Source organism: Alternaria atra (genome assembly GCF_907166805.1).
Source record: "Alternaria atra isolate CS162 genome assembly, contig: 20, whole genome shotgun sequence".
Lineage (NCBI taxonomy): Eukaryota > Fungi > Ascomycota > Dothideomycetes > Pleosporales > Pleosporaceae > Alternaria > Alternaria atra.
The window spans coordinates 15824-36973 of NW_025091318.1; the positions used below are offsets into that span (position 1 = coordinate 15824).

Consider the following 21150-nt stretch of genomic DNA (forward strand, 5'->3'; position numbering starts at 1 on the left):
TTTGTAGTTCTAACTAGTAGAGTAATGCTAAGAGAGGGCTTATGTATTATTGCTCTAGACGATCATACCTATTAGACTAGTATAATCTCCTGTAGTCGTTCTAGCTAACCTAGAGGGTACAGGATCGTAAGGGTGTCCTTTATCGTTGTCGATATCGTCGTTCTTAATAGCAGCCTATACTAGATTCTTCCTATGCTTTGTAGTAGAGTACGTCCCTATAGGATTTGCTATTTGTACAGGTGTAGGAGGATATAAAGTCGTAATCCCTCCGAGCTAAGTAGTTACTAGTATAGCTCGTTGCAGAGAAGTAAGCAAGATATGTAATCTTTTTCTTATTTTAGGTACAGATAAGGAGTGTTAAACTCGATAAAAAAAATAAAGCTATCCATGCAAAAGAGTAAGCCGGTAATTGCCTTATAGTAGGAGACGTATGTGCCAAGGATAAAATTAGATAGATATTGGTCGATGATGGTGATAAGAGTCGTCCCCTCATCTCCTAGGCCTCTTATGTTAAGGAGAAGCCCTCCTTCTTGTAGTCCTCGTAGTTAAACATTAGATAAGAACGCACCAGGGAACCCTGTGCACTAGCACAATATGTCTAATAATTATCTCCTCCTCTAGCTAGGCAAGCTTCTTTAAGTTAGGCTAGCAACTACGTCGTGTAGGCCTACTAGCGCGTTAGTTGCGTAGCGTTATGTAAGGAACGTTAAAAGCGCAAGTAGCAGCTTTCTTAGTCTTAATCTAGTAGCTATTAATAGATAATATAGTACGCTATATATTAGCTTTAGATAAGCGCAATAGAGCTTATTAGCGTTAAGGCATAACTAATTTAATTTTTAAAGGTAATTAAAGTTAGTAAGGTAGACGACTCGCTTAAAAGGACAACTTGCTTCTAAAACACGTTTACTACTAGGGACTATCCTTAACTATAGATAATAATAAAATACGTAGGTAGACGTTAAGTATTAATATAATAGCTTCTAGATTAAAAAGGACTAAGCTAGCGCGTTATAAGCCTCTTAAGATATAACTCCTTATGATAGAGGCCTTCTAGGTAGTAATAAAGCATAGCAAGAACTCTATTTTCATAATATAGGTAATCTTATTACGCATTAGCTTCTTAGCTTAGTACTTATACGCTTTCTTTAGTAGCGTAAAATAGCTAACGTTAAGTAGCTATAGTGGGTGTAAGGAGTGTAGAGGTATATAGAGGGTAATGATTAAGCTATAGCTCTTATAACTATTAAGAACTAGTAGGTAGTAGCTACTAATATCTTTCCCCTTTATATACCTATTGTAGCAGAGAATCTAAGGGATCCGCAGATCTAAAGGGCTATCGGACTTAGAGGTAACACAGAGAGTAGAAAAGGGACATGAATGTCTAAACTAGGTTCAGACAACAAACACCACACATACAACACAAACAACATACTCTACTTACCTGCATTAAGCACACGTACTAATAGAGGACTACTAAGACACTCTACTACACTATTAAAGTACTCTAGCTACTTAATACTAAGCTTATTTATTATAACGTAGTTCACAACTAAGTTAGCTACCTAACTAAGCGGGCTACTTTACCCTACTAAAATGCCTAAGTAGCAATGCAGTACATTACTATAACATATTTTTTTACTGTCGCGATAGTGTAGTATTATTTAGAAGCTTCGCCATTATCTACATCCTCTATTTCTACCTTATAGGTGTGAGAGTTATACCTGACCTCGCTGCAACGGCCGCAGCGCCTCTCTGCGTGTACCCTCTTTGTAGGCGTCTTACTATCCTTACGCCTACTACTATCTGTTTTAGTAATTAAGTAAGATACCATACTAACTATTAGAGTCTCTACTGCGCGTATATACTGCCTTTTGCGAGTCTTACGCTTTGTAAGCGTGTCAACAGCGTCTCGAAGGCGACCTATTTCTTCCTGCACTAACACTATATTATAAGCTATCTGCTGAGCGCCTTTACTTAGCTGCTTAACCTGCTCGTCTAATAAGCTTGCTAGTAACCCGCGGTAGTTTTACACGCGATTTCGAATTAGCGTAGATTGCGCCTCTATCTCGCGGGCGTTGCGTAGTGTTTGCGCCTCCTAGACGACAGTGCCTAGTGCAGGCGGCGTCGGCGTACGCAGCTGCACATCTAGCTTTAATAACACAGCCTCTAGGTTATATAGGACTAGTCTAGTACCTCGAAAGCCTGCGCGAACGTTCTCTAGTGTAAAGGTCTTCTTATAAGCTTCTTTAAAGGCTAGTAGGAAGGTTTCCTTGTTAACACAGTAGATGCGGTTGCGTGCTAAGAGCGAGATCCTATTGCCGTAGTAGCGCTTTAACAGCAAGTAGAGGACAACGTTAAGAGGCTGCAGGAGGTGCGACGAGTGAGATGGCATGCAGAGAGCGATAATCTTGTTCTCCTTGCAGTAGTCCTAGAATTCTGTTAAGCAGTAGCTCTTATAGCCGTTGATAATAAGCATCCTGTACGCCCTAGCAGAAGACGCCTTTGTATAAGCATCAAAGTGCTTAAGCTACGCAAGCGCGAGGTCGTTGTTGATCCAGCTAGTAGGAGAGATAGTAATAATCTAATCGCGAGGTAGATCTGCAAACTAGGAGGTAACAAGGACCTTCCCTGCAAAGATAAGGAAGGGCAGGATAACGCGCCCTGTCGCAGAGACGCCTTGTACTAGAGTCACCTACTCGCGATCGCTAGGCTGTAGTTTCTTCTGTTTCCTAGGTTTCTCTAAGCCTGTAACAACAAGCTAAGAGGATATCTTGCCTATTATAAAGCTAGACTTATTAAAGTTCTAGGTATCCTCATCTACGATGCTATACTTCGCCTTCATCGATTATACAAGCGTAAACTAGGGCCTAATAATCGCTAGGTTCTCGCAGACAGCTCGCTGGTAATCGTACAGACAGCTCTATCGCGTTCGCAGCTTAGGTCTACGCTTAATAAAGTTATTAACCTAGTTCTTACCTATAGGCTTCCTACTACGCTCTCTTAGCAGTCTATTAGCTATATCTTGTACGTGTGCCTTTAAGGGTAGTACACCTTGTTGAGATTTATCTAGTATGCGCTGCACAATCACCTCCTCTTTAAACTTTGTAAGGCGCTTTAAGTTTAGCTTGCATTCGCGTCAAGAGCGTTGTCTAGCGCGTTAGCGGCGTACAGTCGTTTAGGGGACGTTGTAGATTACTACAGGACGCTTTACACTTAGGTTCTGGTTTAATTTAACATCAGAGATAGCTAGGATTATATCTCCTTTAGTATAAGCTAGTTATACGTTGCATTATTAAGACATAAGACGATATTGCTGCGCGTGCGCTGCGATAGTGTTGGGGTGGCCACTTGCTTAGGGTAGCCGCTCGCTTATAAACTACGTTATCCTTTTTTACCTTACTATTCTAGATAGCTAGCCATAGCGGGATAGTCTATTACGTAACCCCTAGCCTTACAATAATTCTTACCTTCTTATCTAGACGTAGGTAACCTCTAACCTACTTTCTATTTTAAGGAGAGAATCTGTTATAGTAACTACTGTAGTTCCCTTAACACTAAATGCGCTACAGAATCTAGGTGCTCTGCTAAGTACCTAGATTCTGCTAATCAGCTAGCTGGGCTATGCGCTACGCACACGGTTCCTTATTAATAACTTCTTACTACTTATTTATACTAGTTGTACTTCCTTACGTAACGTCTTGTATTACACTAGATATTATACGTAGCTACAATTAACGCTTCTAGTAAGCTCTTAAACACATGCTCGTAGTATCTCGTAGCATTAGTACTTAATATTTATATAATTACTCTACTATTACTTACTATTAAGGACAGTCTCTAGTAGTTATAAACCGTAAGTAATACTATAGAACTAAGGTCTTAAATAGAGCTAGTTCTTAAGAGGTTTTAGAAGTATACAGATAGCTTACCTACTTAATAGTTAAGGCAGTAAAAAGCTTTACTAAAGGCGCAGAGATGATAGCGCATACTTTGGTATTATTATAAAAGCGTATTACTATACTTAAAGTAGCTAATATGGCTCCTACGTAACGTAAATTATATAAAAGAAAATAGTTTTAAAAGCAGAGCACCTTTGTAGTAAAGGAAGGTCTTTAACTAATAACTTTAAAGGAGTTTAGCGCGCGTAGTAATAAGAAGAAAGTAAAGAAAAAGGCGCGCGTTAAAGTAGGCGAATTGTCTTAAAGATGCTGTAGACGCGGTAGCTAGGTAGGATACAACTTATATATATGTAGGATGTAGAAGTAGATCCTAAGTAGAATAGTGTATTACAATTTCTAATTACTATTGTTAACAGTGCTGTACAGATATGTGTAGTCGTAGTTTTAGTAAGGTCTTAGCAAAAGTGCATTACTTGCTTAGGTCCGTTACTCGCTTACAAACTACGTTATAGTTCTAATAGTTAAGTATTAGATAGGAACGCACTAGGGAACCCTGTGCACTAGTGCAATAGCTGTGCCTACTTATATTATTACTATTACCCTTAGTATATAGGATTAGGTACTAAGCTCCTTACAGTTTATTATATTTGACTTTAATCTTAATCTAAGGATTACTACCTAGTCCTTAAACCCTTGTACTATTACATCGATCTACTAATCGTGCTAGTGCACCCCCTCTGTCTATCGTTACCTACTTATTCTCTAAGAGCTAACCCTAGATTATCTTTAGACGATCTTTGCAGCCGCTAGATCTATAGCTACGCATGCTTGATTGCATTAATTGCCTGCACCGCGAACGCGCACCTAGTCATAGTCATCTTAGTGCAACTAGTCTTAGGAGACCATACAAACTTATTCTCCTTGTATCCGAGCAGTTTTGACACATAAGAGGTATACTTAACAAGTGCGAGGGCCTGCAGATACTCTAAAAGTCGATGCAAGTGATGTTAACACGTGTATTAGAGCACGGGCCAGAAGTGGTTGGACGTTAAAAAACTAGCCAGGTAACTACTTCGTACGAAGAAGGTGGTTCTTAAAGGCGGGACGGAAGGATTTTGGTGACCTGTGCGCCGGCACTGTTTGATCACTAAGAACCACCTCCGTCGTGATTATGCGATCTGGAGACCGGACGATCAAGGAGGCAACATGAACCGTTACACTAGTCTGTTTATAGTAACTAATGTCCGCTTCTTTCATAAGCCCACGGAAGCGGCCGAAGGGCAGTTTTAACAGTCGCAGAATTGATCTTAGACTGATCCTACCACCCATCTGAGTGACTACAGCCAATAGCGCAGCACGTTAAGATGGGAGCGCGTCCCTCAAGCTGGAAGCGCATGCAGGCTGCCGATCTAGCCGCGCGAATGTCTTCCGAATCATGTAGGTTTAGAAGGATATGCAAAGGATGCGAGAATGGAAAGACTAAGGCCCAAGCTTCTTCTCCTCTCTTTTCATCAGCTATTCTATCAGTAGCCAACTTCACTCCTTTGTTGATACTAGTGGTTCATTCGTTCCAGTCATCCTGGTTTTCACTTGGCCATGTATCCACGTACCATTTTCTCAGGCCTGCTGTTGGGGGCATTGCCCTGCTTAACTTCAGCACAAGATGGTATGAACGTCGCAAGCTTCACGTCTCCGAAGTTTGACCCATCAAAACCTAGTCCAACAACAACCGACTGCACTGGTGCCAAAGGCATCAGCCCAAAATGTAGCAGCCAAGAATCTGCGTACCAGCGAGACTCCTTCTACATCGGTGGTGGCTACGTCGACTCCGGCATCCCAGGCCAGCAGATTTGGAGTGATCAACTCTACGTGGAGAAGCTGACGCCCGCCAAGAAGGTCAACAAGCCTTACCCGATGGTCTTCATCTCCGCAGGTGTCAACGCTGGCGCAGAATGGCTGAATACGCCAGACAATCGCAAGGGATGGGCCTCCTACCACCTGGACCAAGGCTACCAAGTCTATATCGTTGATATCGCTGCCAACGGCCGAAGTGGTCAGCAGCTTCTCTCCAAGTACCCTCTACGCATTGGTTCCACAGACATGATCAACGAGCAGGGTTTCACAGCTCCGGAAGACTTCGACCAGTACCCACAGGCAAACCTACATACACAATGGCCGGGCAATGGATCTCGGGGAGATCCCGTTTTTGACGCCTTTACTGCCGGCAACGTTCCTATCTCTTCATCTAACATGAACGTGGAGGGCACTATGCGCACATCCGGCTGCCAGCTTCTCAGCATGATTGGCCAGTCATACACAGTGTGCCATTCTGCGGGTTGCACTTATACAGCGATCTGGTCTGACGCATGCCCGGATCTGCTGCGTGCCAACATTAACATTGAGCCTGGTAACATACCTTTCACTTCTCTGGTCGGAAATACCACCGTTGCTGGGGTTGGTCGTACCGCTGCTCGACTGTGTGGTCTCACATACACGCCGCTGCAGTTCGATCCACCAGTAACGAACTGTTCGGCCATTACTACCGTTGAGGTTGGGCCAGACGTTCCGGCCAAGCGCTCCTGCATTCTCCAGTCGGGCACGATCCACAAGCTCACCCAGCTCAGCAAAGTGCCTTACATCATGATTACAGGTGAGGCCAGCCCGCATATCACGTACGACCACTGCTTCATCGAGTACTTCAAGCAGATGGACATCACCAACTATCAATGGATCAGGCTTGCCGACATTGGTATCAGGGGCAATGGGCACTTCATGTTCCTGGAGAAGAACAACCAGGATATCGCCGCGGCGATCAACCACGGCCTCAGGGAATTGAACAGAAACCCAGCTGCTCCAGGCCATCCGGTTCTTCCCATCTCTGTGAGATGAGAGACGTAGCTTGCGATGGCTGCCAATGGCGAATCTAATCTTGTATATATAGCATGGAGATCGTGGTATAGCTGAGGTCTTGCGATCAGTATAATTACTTAGGTCGTGCTTCTATTTCATTTACGATCTTCGAGGATGTTGCAGAACCCAGGGATTCGAGCAATAGTTTTCGGATCATTTCATGTTATTCTTGATGCCGCTCTACATTTTCGACGTAAACCTATGCGAAGCTTTCGAGCTACTCCTCGGGCTCCACGTTTTCATCAACGCCGTACTCTTCTACGATCCACGCACAGAACCTCTCCCACTTGCTTACCCACTCCTTCAACCTTTGTGCGCGCACGCCCTTTCCAAACATGCCATCTTTGACATCCTGGGTCCAATCCTTCGCACTATAGTCGTCTAGACTCGCCCAGCGCACACTGTTCTCTGCCAAAGAACCCAAACCCTCTAAGCCAAGATTGTCCCAACCCTGAAGCGCTTGCCAAAAGTCATGCGACATGCCAGATAGGCCTTGGCCGAGGATCGTAGGATCGTCGTTGCAAAGCGAACAAGGGACGCCGCGGGCTAGTAGCGCTGGTAAAGGATGGGACATGATGCTTCCACATAGTCGCAGTACTTCATTGGATACCGGGCAACTTTCAACCAAAATCCTCTTTTCCTTGACCATGTCGATGAGTAGCGGGTGTTTGTAGAGGCTGAAGCCATGTCCAATACGTCTTGTGCCCAAGATGATGGCGTCGAAGAGATTTTCATCAGTGGAATCACCGTCGCCCAGTGTTTCACCGGCATGGAAGAAGAAGGGTATGTCGACGCCTTCTTGAGCGCAGGCCTTTCGGAACCAGAACAGCTCAGGGGCAAGATCGGATAGCGGGCGGCCGAGATCTTCCTGACCTACCAGGTCGTAACCAGCGATTATCTCAGGAAATTCGAGTTTCATCTCTATGCATTGTTTCATGCCTAGCGACTGTTAGTCCGATGCAAGACGATGCTCCTGGTGGATTTGATGATGGATGTCGTTGTGTAAATATGCTGTCAGACTTACTCTCGATAACCTGCTTCTTCCCAAATTGTCTAATCGTAGTCCATATCATCCTCGCTCCCCAGAAGTCTTTGCCCTCTTCGCTGGCTTTGAACTTTTCAATCTCATCAGCCAGGTGCTCCAGCATGTTGAACCAGTCTTCGTCCCAGTTCTCCTTCTTGGTGCTGCGATAGGGCGTATAGAACGCTGAGCGCAGATCAACATAATATACACCGTCGTCGACCAAGGCTTTGCACATTCTGCGAATGAATTTGCGGAAGATGGGCTCATAGTAGATGAGCGAGCCGAGTATAGGGAAGCATGACATGAACTTGCGCCACACTTCGTTGGGTCCTTCATGGTGGGAGAGGTGCTCTGACGCGGTAATGGTGACACGGGAGCGGATCCACTCGACGAAAGCTGTCTTTCCTCCGTCTGGGAAACTATCTGCAGCTTGGTTCACGGGAATCGGGGCGTTGGCGGTGTACTTGTCGTCCCAAATCGAAGCCTCGCTTTTCGCGTCTTTGGAGTAAACGAAAGAGAAGCCGGTTTTGCGCCTGGTCTGGTCGTCGGTGATTGGGCCATCAGCGACCACACATACACCCTCAGTATTGAAAGCCTCTTCAAGCGCCCAGTCTAGATCGACCATGGCTTCCAAATGGCAGTGCAGGAGTGCGCCCTTGGGCATCTTCTTGACAATCTGCCATAACTTGCTCTTCTCCATACGCTCCTTGGCAAGTGAGAACATCATTCCCGGAAAGACGTCGACATGGTCAGTTAATAGGCTGTCCTCGTACTCTTTTGTCCATAGTGTTTGTTGCTCCTCGAATCGGATCTGAGAGACGATGGCGCATGCTTCCTGTGCCATAGGCGATAGGTTTTGGCGGAAAAGATAGTCTGAAGGCTGTCAGACCCATAAACATGGCGCGTTGATGCGATGACTTTTGGGTCACCAACCACTTCGTTGTCTCTTCTCTTGCTGTACCAGTGCATCTCGGCCTTGGAGATACTGTTGGATGAAAGGGTCGGTAAGACTAGGGACACCCTCGGCCTGCGCCCACTCATCGTCGTTTGCAGCGTCGTTGGTCGCCATGATAGTGCTCGTGAATGTGAATGAAGTGAAGACGAGAAAATAATCGGACGAGGATTTGGTGTATGACAGCCAAGTCGACAGGCCTTATCGGTCAATTCCGCGACTTCCTTCCCGAACTGAGCTAGCCAGCGCTGACGTAATGGGGCTCCAAATAATGCCAAGAGCGTCGAGGCATGGAAACCAGAGAAAACAGTACTACAGCGGGCGGAGCGCACGAGAACAGGTGAATGGACGTTGCCTGTTCGTGAAGAGATGACTTTACACGGCTCTACAATCACAATGCCCGATGTTTAGGTGGCTGCTCGCGCTCTCGACGCGTTGCCGCCTGCTTATCGATTGCCTAGTGCGGCCCTGATGCATGCGCGGGGCCGCAGCGAGTGATGGGGTGCTGCTGCACGGTCGCCTGCGATCGCGTAACACATCATCTGCTACTTGTACGCACCTGAACCTACACGCTAAACCTCGGAACCTCGCCTTGTGATCAACGACGTCTTTTTATTTGCCACGGGAACCTGCGCCCTCACTAATCCTGTTGCTGATGCTCCTACAGTATCCATCTTTCTAGAACTTGGACCTTCGCACGTTATCGAACCGCGGCTTGTCAAGGAGCTAGACTTGGCAGGCACCACTCTGCATCACTATTCAGATAGAGTGAAGGCTCTTCGCGCTCCGCAATCGTTGCACGCGCTACGAAACGGCACACCCCACCACTCATGGAGCCTCTTCTATCATAACGATAGGCGTTCGACCGGCCTACAGTCAGCAAATCTTTCAACCCAGTCGCCAGCCTCTAGACCGCCATGGCTTTCTTCTCCGGGCTCTCAAGCTCTATCGGCCGGCGGCTGCTCCTCTATGGGCTACGCCATATCGATATATTTGACAAGGACCCTGCCGACTTCGTGAGCGTCGACGTAGGAAAACGGACTACACTCGAGGTTCGGGACGTCGGGTTGCACATCAAGGTACGCACTGGAGGTGTTGATTCTGCCTGCGCATTTTACTTACATGACCTCGTAGAAACTGGTAACACTATTACACCTCAAACTCCCTCCCGAAATCCATCTGTCGAAAGCGCGAGCCTCCCTACTCCGTGTTACCTTCGTCCTCGACTTCGGCGTTCCCCAGATATCGATAGAGGTAGACGGCATACAAATCCAAGCCAGGCTAATAGAGACTACCGAGGATACATTGTCATCTCATCCCAATCAGCAACACACCCGGTCACCGTCTTCGCCACCTCCAAGGTCAGTTTCGGCTTCCGTTACCCGCAGCAACCAGAGCGACAATGGCTCTGACGACGACGACGAGCATGTGCCGACAGTGGACGAGTTGGCCAAGTCATTCATAAAAACGGAGCCTGTTGAGGAGATTCGCGAGCTGCAGCAGGAGCTAGAGTCTCAGTCAGAGTACATGCAAGAATCCGTCGCATCGAGTGACGATGGTGACGAAGCTTCTGCAGGCATCGGGGCTCCTCTGGCGCTTCCGGCATACCTGCGCAATATTCTGAACACCGCACTAGATCGCCTGAGTATAACCGTTAATGATATTGACATGGAAGTGGAGGATCACTTGTTGAGAGACGCCGTGGATCCGTTAAAGCTAGATCAGAGCTCGCCTGTATCTCTCAACTTCCACGTCGAGCGTATAGCAATAGATTCGATAACTTCCAAAGATGTACGCGTCGAAGTTGGGTCCGCAACATCATCTCCCGATACTACGAAGCTAGGTAAGCGGAGAATGCGCGTAGACAACATTTGCGGGCGCTTGGTATTTGATGTCGAAAACTTCGCATCTGTATCGAGATTTTCGCAGCCATCGTCTCCGATCACAACTCGATCCCAAGTGTCAATTAGCGAAGCCACCACCAGCGAACCTGCATCGAGCCGCATTCAAGGCCAGTCTGTGCAGTCTAGCCAGTCCATGCAGTCTGACCGGTCCATGCAAGAGGAAGGAATTAGCCCCGTGCAGTTGCCGGTAGACGAAGAGGCGCATTCTAGCCCGAGAGCCTCGCCAACACAGGTCCACAATGTATACTCTAGTGAAGGGATTGTGTCGCCAGACCGTTCCAGAACCCCCGAGCTGGCGATGCTGGAATCCTCGGTACATACTGTAGACGACGATCGTTTTGCAGACGCTAGTTCCGATGACGGCCTAGAAGTACCTTCCGTGGGGAGTCTGCCCGATCAAACCCATCGACTTTCACACGTGCGTGGTCTGAATGGAAGCAGTATACTATACGACGACGACGGCTTGCTTGATTACGCCATGCAGAATAATATGCTCGACTCTCACTTCGATGACACACCAGCAGTTGAACAATCGTCAGAAATGGAGGCTTGGCAGGTAGATGGCGCCAGCTCAAGTCGGCACACTTATGTCTCAGAAGCCGCTAGCGAGGCCTCGATATCCAGTTTACCCACTGTGTCTGCTCTGGGCCGCTCTTTCCATGCTCCAAGTGCGACCGACTCATCATCTGGATCGAGGTATGCCCAAGCAACCTACTCCTCCACTGACAATCTAGCGGCAGCACATGAGCACATAACTCAGGAGACAGAAGATTCTCCCGAGAGTACACATCAGCAGTTCGAATCATCACCATCGCCAGAACAAGATTTGGCCGAGTCCAAATTCTTCACGCACGATGAGGCTGAGAGCATGTACATGAGCGCCGTGAGCGCGACTCCAGCCGAGAGCTCGCACTCCGGGCATGTTCCTGGAGGCTGGGACTCATCATCGGCTTCCAGTAAGGATTCCAATTCACAGAGGTCGGCATCCATACCACAGGGTATGACCTACCATAGCATACTAGCGCCTCTACCAGAAACAGACGAAGGTTGCGAGACTCCTCGCCCGGGAAGTCGCCAGAGTTCGATCTCACCGCCAAGCTCCGAGCCTGCAAAATCCCCTCTGCCCGACGTTCCAGCTCTTCGAAAGCAAGCGAAACGATTTCTTACCATCGATGAGATAACTGTTTGGTTCCCTCTGGCCCTTGATGACAAAGAGCGCAGTGACGCTACAAGTGTGGATGCTACACCAACAGCAGGTTTCGACTTCAAGCCATCACACCTGGGTGAAGATTCCATCTTTGCCGAGATGCCTGGGTCTTTTTCCAACTATGCGTATGCTTCTTCGCATCGACAAAAGCCCTCGTTAGAAGCATCATCCCGTGGACGGCCCACTCCGGAAGCATTACATGCCTCCCGTCCACCAGTACAGCCGAAGCTGGCAAGTACACCTTCAATTGTTATCGATCTTGGCAATGTAGTGGGACACATAGATCTTTCGACTGGTCGCACCATGGCTGGCATGTTTGCTCGGGTAATGCAAGCTCTAAATGGTGCGCCGCCTTCGGAGGAGAAGGTGGTAGACCCCGAATCGACAGCAGCTGAGAAGGATTCTGCTAGGAGTCTTGGAATCACTATTCAGCACGTTGCTCTATCGTGGTTAGAGAACATCTTGACCGAGTCTTTCCAGGAAGGGCGAGTTGCGAATCAGCAGCTCGATCTCAAACCGATGGATGCAATTCTGAGAATCAATCTCTCCACGATACACCTCAATAGTCAGAGCAGCAGTCATACTTCGCGATCGCAAGTCCGGATTGGTCAATTTGTCCTCGCGTCCTTGGACAAAGATATCATCTATTTCCACAGCTCGCGACCGAGATCCAAACGCTCAGCCAATAGTTTGCCGGAACAGCCCAGTCACGACATAGAAGTTGACTATGAGCAAGGGAAAGACAATCGCATCACCATCGTTACACGTCCATTGAAGGTCATGTTCGATATCCAGAAGTTGGATGAGGCACTCGGCTCTTTCGGAGGCTTCAGTGGCATGCTTGAATTGAGTAACTCTATCAACTCGACTAGCACAATTCAGAGTCCTGTCTTGTCTCCAGCACGTTCTCGGCCTCGCGGCGTTCACTTCGGTGACGGTTTACCTCCACCCGCAAAATTACCGCCACCATCCGCAAAGCCTCCTAAGATCCAAGTCCAGTTCGGCGAAGTCTCCTTCACGCTTAAGGGAAAGACTTGTTCTATGCAGCTGCAGACGACATCTGTGCGCATTGCTGTACGGCAAAGCAACGTGCGCCTCAAAGTCTCCGAGATCCAGCTCTCTGGTCCCTATACAGAGCCTGTTCAAAAAACCGCACCTTTGGTTGCAGAGTTGAAGGGCACTACGATAAATTTTCTATTTGCACCCGAAGAGACCGATCTAGCGAGACTCATCTCCTTGATTACGCCATCAAAGGATCCTTATGAAAATAACGATGACATCCTAATCGAAACGTTACTACGCCAACGGAGAAAGGGTTCAGTGATCCGAGCTGAGATTACCGAAGTTGGAGTTCGGATCTCGGATATTCAGCACATGAAGACTCTAGAAAATCTTGGTGCAGAGCTAGTGCGATTGTCAAAGGTTACAAAATATTTGCCAGACGACGATCGACCTGGCCTCCTCAGCCTTGTATCAGTGAAGCAGTTGGATGCCCGGGTATTGGTAAACGAGAAGCTAGGGAATATTTCGGTCGTCCTGCGAGAAGCTGCACTCGCACACGTCGGTGTTCCGGCTTTACTGGCTGTTGAAGTTGGCAAGGTAACTGTTTGTCGAGACGACGAAGTATTGATCCATGAAGTTGTAAAGCTCCGCCAATCAGAACAGTTACCCGTTCTCATGCTGAGAATGGTGGGTGATGAGATGGAGCCCATGGCGAAATTAAAATTCTTCAACCTCTGCGTTGAGTACCGAGTTAGCACTGTTATGGCAGCTTTGGGAATATCCGAGGATGGCACAGTCGACGAGATTGCTCAGGGCCTAGCATCGAGCGTCGCAACCATCACAGGTGCATCCTCGCCCAAAACTCTCAGTCGAAAATCTTCTCAAGCGATTTCGCCAACAACAGCCACTCCTCAGCCGCTGCAGATCGACCTGCTATTGAGGAATTGTGCGATCGGCCTAAATCCTCGAAAGTCGAAATCTAAAGGTCTATTCATACTTACAGAAGCACACGTTGCGGGCAAACAAGCAAAAGACGACTACTCCATTACGGTAGACCTCCGGAAAGCTTCGATGCACGCTATAGACGACACAGCGCGTCTGGAAGAGGAGCACGAACCTGCTTCACCATTTCCCCCTTCAAATGGCCATCTCCAAGCGCTCAATAAACTAGGCTACGTCTCTTTAAGCTCAATTTCGGCCGCTAAAGTGTACGTCAACATTGGAGGCGATGGCAAAGAAAAGCCACAGTTGGTGGATGTCGAGTTCAAGAATGAGTTATTTGTTATTGAATCATGCGCAGATTCTACACAGACGCTCATCACAATTCTGAATGGCCTGCAGCCACCAACAGCACCTTCCACTGCAGAGCAATATCGGACAGTAGTACCTCTGCAACAGATGATGGAGTCGTTCACTGGCGACGAATTGGTTCAAGACGAAGAACTTGGAGCTGTCGACTTCATGAGTAATGCTGATCTAGTCGAGGACGATGTGCCAACGAATCTTGAGTTTGTCGGAAGCATCTACAACTCGCAGTCCTTACCTACGCATGAGGAAATGGGTGACAGCTTACTTGGCGAAGACGATCTTAGCGCTTTAGCTACGCCACCCATGACCCGTCAACGTGGCGATCGAGCTCTTCTAGAAAGCTTCCAGGAAAAGTACGAGATCACCCAAGGCGAAGAAGACTTCGATTTCAGCGACGAATACTTTGGAGAGTCAAAGGTAGAACCAAAGGGTAAAGCCCGTAAATGGGACTCTGCCAAGAACCAATATCACCTTTCAAATGAGTTTAAGACCCCAGACGCACCGCTGAAAGTGCGAGTGCGCGACGTCAACGTCATCTGGAATCTGTACGATGGCTACGATTGGCCTCGAACACGAAGCGTCATCACCCAAGCCGTGGATGATGTAGAGGCTCGCGCAGAGGAGCGGCGTCGCAAAGCAAAAGAAGAGGATGATGACGATGACTTCATCGAAGAAGACTTCCTCTTCAACTCTGTTTGGATTGGTGTGCCTGTCAAGGAGGAGAAGGGAGCTCTTGCTCGGCGTATTAACCACGATATCGACGATCTTGCCAGCGAATCGGGCAGCTACGCAACTTCGACGGCAACGCGCTCCACAGGAGCTACTGTGCGGCCCCGTAGCACAACTAAGTCCAAGCGTCGTCTCAAGCTCCAGCGCAGCAAACACAAAAAGATTGCAATCTCACTCAAGGGCGTCGCCGTCGACCTCGTCGTCTTTCCGTCTGACACGGGTGAGACGATCAATTCCATCAACGTACGCGTGCAAGACCTGGAGGTTTTCGACCACGTTCCCAGTTCTTCATGGAAGAAATTTGTCACATGCGCCATCGATCCAGATACGAGAGAACTCATTCGACCGATGATTAATCTCGAACTCGTCACAGTCAAGCCAGTCACCGATCTGGCTGCATCTGAACTTGTCATCAAGGTAGGCTCTTGTATGTAATGAAAGCTATATCTCTCACTAATTCGACCAACAGGTAACCGTACTTCCACTCCGCTTGCATGTCGATCAAGACGCGTTAGACTTCATTACACGTTTCTTCGAGTTCAAAGATGATTCCACGCCAGCTAGCACCCCTGCTGTCGACGAACCCTTCATTCAGCGGTTAGAGGTGATGGCGGTCAACATGAAGCTGGACTACAAGCCCAAGCGTGTGGACTATCGCAGTCTTCGGTCCGGTCACACAACCGAGTTCAAAAACTTCCTGATACTAGACGGTTCGGATATCATCTTGCGCCATGCTATCGTGTATGGAATCACGTCATTTGACAAGCTTCACAAGACTCTTAACGATGTCTGGATGCCGGATGTTATGGACAACCAGTTACCGGGCGTACTGTCGGGCTTGGCAGCTGTGCGACCCCTCGTGAACGTCGGTTCCGGCCTCAAAGACCTCGTTGTTGTGCCAATGCGTGAGTACAAGAAAGACGGTCGGATCGTGCGAAGTCTACAGAAGGGCGTGTACGCATTCGCCAAAAATACCACATCGGAGGTAGCGCGTCTAGGTGCGAAAGTAGCAATCGGTACTCAGAACCTGCTCGAGGGCGCTGAGGTATTCCTGAATCCACAGACTGCCTCGCCAAGTGGCCACCAATCTCTCGACTGGGATGGTGAAGATCCCAATTCTGATACCGAAGAGCCACGTGCCGTGTCAAATTACGCTAATCAGCCAATTGGCGTGCGCGCTGGTCTCCGTAGTGCAGCTCGACACCTTGAGCGTGACTTGCTTACTGCTCGAGACGCGGTAATAGCGATACCTGCAGAGGTTATGGAAGAGGGTAGCGGAACGGGTGTTGCAAGGGCGCTTGCTCGACATGCACCAACTGTTATACTACGGCCTGCGCTGGGTGCTACAAAAGCGCTAAGTAATGCCTTGCTAGGTGTTGGTAACGCACTTGATGCTGGATCAAGGCGTAAGATTGAAGATGTAAGTACCCTGATCTCACTGCTAGGCAGGAAGGTGACTAACACTTGCGCAGAAATACAAATCTTACTAGTAAATGATCGCCGCGACACGCGTTCCGGAGTTGGACTGTCTAGATACTCATTTGCTGCTTTGTGGATTCGCTTCGCGTCTCTGTTGTGTCATTTCCTTTCCTCAGAACGTTTGCATAGCGAAGGATGGAGTCTTGGTGGTCATGGCGTCGCATTTTAAACTCTCACATTTGCGTTTACATAGGGCAAGCTTGATGCGCCTTCGTTTAGCGGGAGTTATTACCGAGTATTATAGAAGCTCCATGCAGTGCCTTATCACAATACTACATTGCACGTCGAAAGATGAGGCTTGTCTATCACTTTATCGCATATTGCTGTGAAGTAACATTCGAGCATTGCACACACCCACACCTAGATCGCCTTCCGCTACTCTTGATCATGTATTACTTTTTCACCCCGTGTCTGAGCTGTCGAGTATCATTGCAAGCTCTTGCCTCCTGTAGTTTACACTGCGACCCAATGCACTTTAAGATCTCCGTCTCTCTTCTCTCTTCATTCTCCTTTCATGTCGCATATCATAATTGTACCAGTTGGGTGCAGGACTTCAAAACCGGACGTAAAGCCTGGGCATTTAACAACCCAAGCATTGCCTTGTCTCAGTACCCTTCACTGTTACGAATCAATGCCAGGCGACCAGATATCATACGTTGAGTAATCTGTCGTTCAGTCACGGCTGGGCATGATGTACGCGCCCACAGCACGCAAATATCGATTACTCATCCCGAGGCTGTCCAAATACCATTTAACCATCGCTAGATCGCGACAGTGCAATGCGCGAGGCAATCATTGACACTACATCACGAAAACCTGGGCAGCCTCTCTACTCCAAAATTTGGTCACATTCACACAGAATACAGGGGCTGAACGATGGAAGCGCAACGTAGGGGAAACAATGGCACATAACGTCATTAATATTTGAATACTACGACAAGTGGTACAGGAGTCTGCACTGAGATACCGGTCTGACGACGTGAATTCTGGCATCCTTCGCAAGGATCGTCTTTGCTTTGTCGATCACCCTCCATGTGCGCGTTCAGTAAGTATACCTGAAGCCCTTCTGGTCGCCATCCTGTGCACATGTTAACACCTTGCGGTAAGAGATAAGAAGGGAAGAGACCTACATCGTTGTACTCTAGCTCAAGCTCACCCCGATCGGCACGCTTGTTCAAGCTCCACGACCTCAACGTTATCAGAATGACGACGACGATCGTGAGTAAGCAGCAAGCGATACAAGCGTACAGTCCTGGCTCGTATCCGGGTTTGTCTTGTTCCCTACATGGCGTCAGAGTGTCACCCCTGCTAGGGTGAGAACTAAAAGAAAAACGTACCTGAAAACGAGACCTCCTGCGATACCACCGACGCCGCCCATTCCCACCAAGATGGCAGAACAGAACGCGCGCTTCCACTGGCCTCTAATGTTGTTTGCCTGGTATGACATCGTCGCAGGGATGTTGCTGTTTGCGCCAGCAGTAGTCAGGAAGACACCGAAATACCTGACGTTCGAGTTGCTGTGGAAGCCCATGATGGGCAGACCGACGAGGCAGAGAACCATGTTGAACAGGATAATAGGTCCACGGAGATGGTACTTGTCTCCAAGCCAACCGGTCGTGTACATGACGATGGCGGCGAATGCGTAAGGTGGTGCAACAAGACATTGGGCTGCGCCGACGCTGAAGCCCATGTTGCCTGTCAGAATGATAGGCAAGAAGTAGGCCAGTGCGTAGGTAACCGTCGTTGTGTTGAAAAAGATCTATACCTGTCAGTTTCATGGCATTCGAACAGATGTCCGGATGCATACCAACGCGAAACCCCAGATTTTAATATCAGCACCGCCCTTGAAGAACTTGGCAAGAGACCATGGCTCCGGCTTAGCATCACCACGATCCCTGTTGACGCGGTCGATGATGTACATGGCTTCACGCTCAGTCAGGAAGTTCCAAGATTTATGCGCCTTGTCGGGGAAATCGACCAGAGCCCAGTAACCGACGATACCGAGAAAGCATGTTAAGGCGCCTTCGATGATGAAGATCCCTGATTGGAGGACGGTATGTCAGCGTTGTTGCAATGTAAGGTGTAACTGGATGACAACTCACATCGCCAACCGTTAAGGCCCTCTCGACCCTTCAATTGCATCAAGCCGTAGGCGAGGATACCGGCGCAAGCAGATGCGAGACTTCCAAGGATGTAGAAACATGAGTACCGCTTTCCGATGTCATATCGGGTGTCTGAGAGGAATGTCAGCGTCGTGCGAGGGATCGAGTCCCATGGCGCACTTACACCAGGTCGACAGCAAGTAGACACAGCTTGGGAAAAAGCCAGCTTCTAGTATTCCAAGAACAACTCGTAGTGCGGCTAGAGTTCCATAGCTGTCTGCAAAGCCCATCCCAATCATGACACCACCCCATAGCACTACGATAACCGAGAGGAAATTCCGAGGTCCAAGGTAGCGACAGATGACTGTAGCTGGGGGCTGAAAGACGATGTAGGACGCGAAGAAGACGATGGTGACGATGGAGTAGTGAGATATGGAGCCTTGTAGGACATTCAGCTTCAGCTCGACTGTCATGCTATTGGCTGTCAGCTTCGACAACGTGCAACTTTTGATTTTCAAGTAACGAACCCAGCAATAGCAGCAGCGCTGAGATTAGTGCGGTCCATCAAACTGATGCAGTACAGCACGCCAACAGTTACGACAAGACGCCGGTCGATGCGATGGATGATCTTTCTCTGTTCTCGCTCGCTGAACTCGCACTCGTATCCGGAGCCATCTTGGGAGCCGTCCATGTTCTCTTTGAGCGAGACCGGCCTCTTCTCGAGCGCGTCGTCGTGACGCATAACAGACTCTTGGTGAGCCATGGTGGGTATGTAGGTTGGTCGTTGACCTTTGGAAAAGTAGGAGGTGAAGGTGGTGAGTCCGGCCAGGAGCAGGATAGGCACACGATACACACGTTATATGTCAAAGGCTCTTGCCGTTTGCCTCCCCGCCTGCACACTGCCAAGCACAGTGGATGCATTGGAAAGAAAAGGCATCGTTGGGAAAGTACCGAGGCACGGGAATTCACCACTCATTCGTCCGGGGTGCTTTGTGGCCACTATTCGAGTGCTGTATGATCCTAGCGACAGGAGAGGGAAATCCGCGGGACGAAGCCAAAAGGGCGACGAAAGCTGGGGAGAGTCTTGGCGTGTGGAGACCCCGCATATCCTAGCCAAAGCCGCCGTTCGTCCCGGATCCACAACAAGCCAAATGACCTACGAGAGAAGCCTTCTTGTGAGCATGCCACTAGTTTCTTATCACCCGCCATGGCGGCACTACGCACAGGAACAAGACTTGAAGAGTTGACAAGGACCGATTGACGTTGCTTCCTTTTTTCATAGTCGCTGTCGTGCAACCCAGCTGTCAAGCGATCGGCGTAACCACGTTTCAACGACACGCGCGGGGTAACCAGGCGTCCCTGGCGCTGTAACCACTCCACATGGGCACATCTCACTTTCCAGACCTTATCCCGAGCAGGCAATTCCCCCGGCTTGCTTCGAAGCGCATGTGGTTTCGAGCCGCATCTGAGCAGGGGGCATTGGCACTGATTTCCCGTACCAAGCCTCCGGTGACTTGGCAGAGTATTGCCGGCGTCATTTTGGTCCTATTCGCGATGTTTGACGTAGACGAAGATTTCCTTGAGGACGCTTGCGGCACGCGTACCTCCGTAAATCGACTAAGTGGTAGAGGCTGAGGCACACAACCAAGTTTTTCACACTGCATCAAGAGGGATAATGAAAGCAGACCTGCTCCGGCTTCTAACAGGATGGTACGATACTACACTAGATTTGAAAATCGCCAATGTATGGGCTTCTGGTGAGAAAATGAAATACGTTAAAGCTCTATACATTGACACCCTCGGACAACAAGCACGCAATGATCAGACTATTGGCGGCGCCTCCAGTCTAGACCAGCAGACTTGTCGCGAACCCGCCGCAGTCACAGAGGACTCGCTTATGATTCCTTCGCTATCCGTCACTAGGCTCGACACCACGGGATGTTGTGCATGTGTGTGCAGCATCGACGACGTGGCGTAATCACACCACCGAAGATTTACACTATACGCGAACCCATTTGGACATAACATATCTTAGACATGAGAGAACGAACGCAAGCATCTTGTCCACAGATCGAAGCAGTTACCAGATAGAGCAGTGAAACGCATTCGTGGTCACTGCCCAAATGGTTCAAAGGCTACGCTGCATAGTCGACTGCACACTCGCGCGTAAACGTATCCGTTTTGGTTCTGGTGTCTGGGCTATAGTTCGAAGGAATAGCATGCTGGCGGTCGTAACCAGGAGATTGGAACGTGGCGATCATCGCATCGTAACCCGGTGCTTGGGAGCCTAATCGGTAACTTTCCCCAGATTCTGGCTTTCAAATAGTACTCTCCGATGAGCATCGCGGTTTCACTTTAGTGACCGAGGTCCCAAAACTCAGTCCCTCAAGCTACCAACACCAAGCTATCAGCTTCGCGCATGCATCCAACATGTGTGCCACGAATAGCTCAGGGTGTAGCCTAGAAGGCTTCACGACCACGAGAACTCGGTTGCTGTCACCAATCGTAACTGGTACATGAAAAGACGAGCCGAGGCACTCTAACAGACCTCAATAAACTGTTCCGACATTTACTCGTTGGGCGCTGAACATCAGACGACTCCAAGAATCCCTTTCACACCCACGAGATTATGAT

General features: G+C 48.6%; 4 protein-coding genes across 4 annotated transcripts; 2 read left to right on the forward strand and 2 right to left on the reverse strand.

The window, feature by feature from the left end:
- Positions 1–5567: 5567 nt before the first annotated feature.
- ALTATR162_LOCUS290 (uncharacterized protein) lies at positions 5568–6788 on the forward strand (the record flags this gene model as incomplete). The annotated part of the gene is made up of 1 exon (XM_043307883.1): positions 5568–6788. One exon carries the CDS (start codon positions 5568–5570, stop codon positions 6786–6788), a length of 1221 nt encoding a protein of 406 aa, XP_043163818.1.
- A 238-nt stretch (positions 6789–7026) lies between these two features.
- On the reverse strand, positions 7027–8902 carry ALTATR162_LOCUS291 (uncharacterized protein; the record flags this gene model as incomplete). Its single annotated transcript, XM_043307884.1, has 3 exons — positions 7027–7748; positions 7834–8706; positions 8767–8902. The coding sequence occupies 3 exons, from the start codon at positions 8900–8902 to the stop codon at positions 7027–7029; spliced, it is 1731 nt and encodes a 576-aa protein (XP_043163819.1).
- An 800-nt stretch (positions 8903–9702) lies between these two features.
- Positions 9703–16425, forward strand: ALTATR162_LOCUS292 (uncharacterized protein; the record flags this gene model as incomplete). The annotated part of the gene is made up of 4 exons (XM_043307885.1): positions 9703–9864; positions 9920–15352; positions 15405–16355; positions 16408–16425. 4 exons carry the CDS (start codon positions 9703–9705, stop codon positions 16423–16425), a joined length of 6564 nt encoding a protein of 2187 aa, XP_043163820.1.
- Positions 16426–17456: 1031 nt separating this feature from the next.
- On the reverse strand, positions 17457–19279 carry ALTATR162_LOCUS293 (uncharacterized protein; the record flags this gene model as incomplete). The annotated part of the gene is made up of 7 exons (XM_043307886.1): positions 17457–17492; positions 17545–17695; positions 17752–18173; positions 18222–18454; positions 18517–18648; positions 18701–18990; positions 19044–19279. 7 exons carry the CDS (start codon positions 19277–19279, stop codon positions 17457–17459), a joined length of 1500 nt encoding a protein of 499 aa, XP_043163821.1.
- Positions 19280–21150: the final 1871 nt, after the last annotated feature.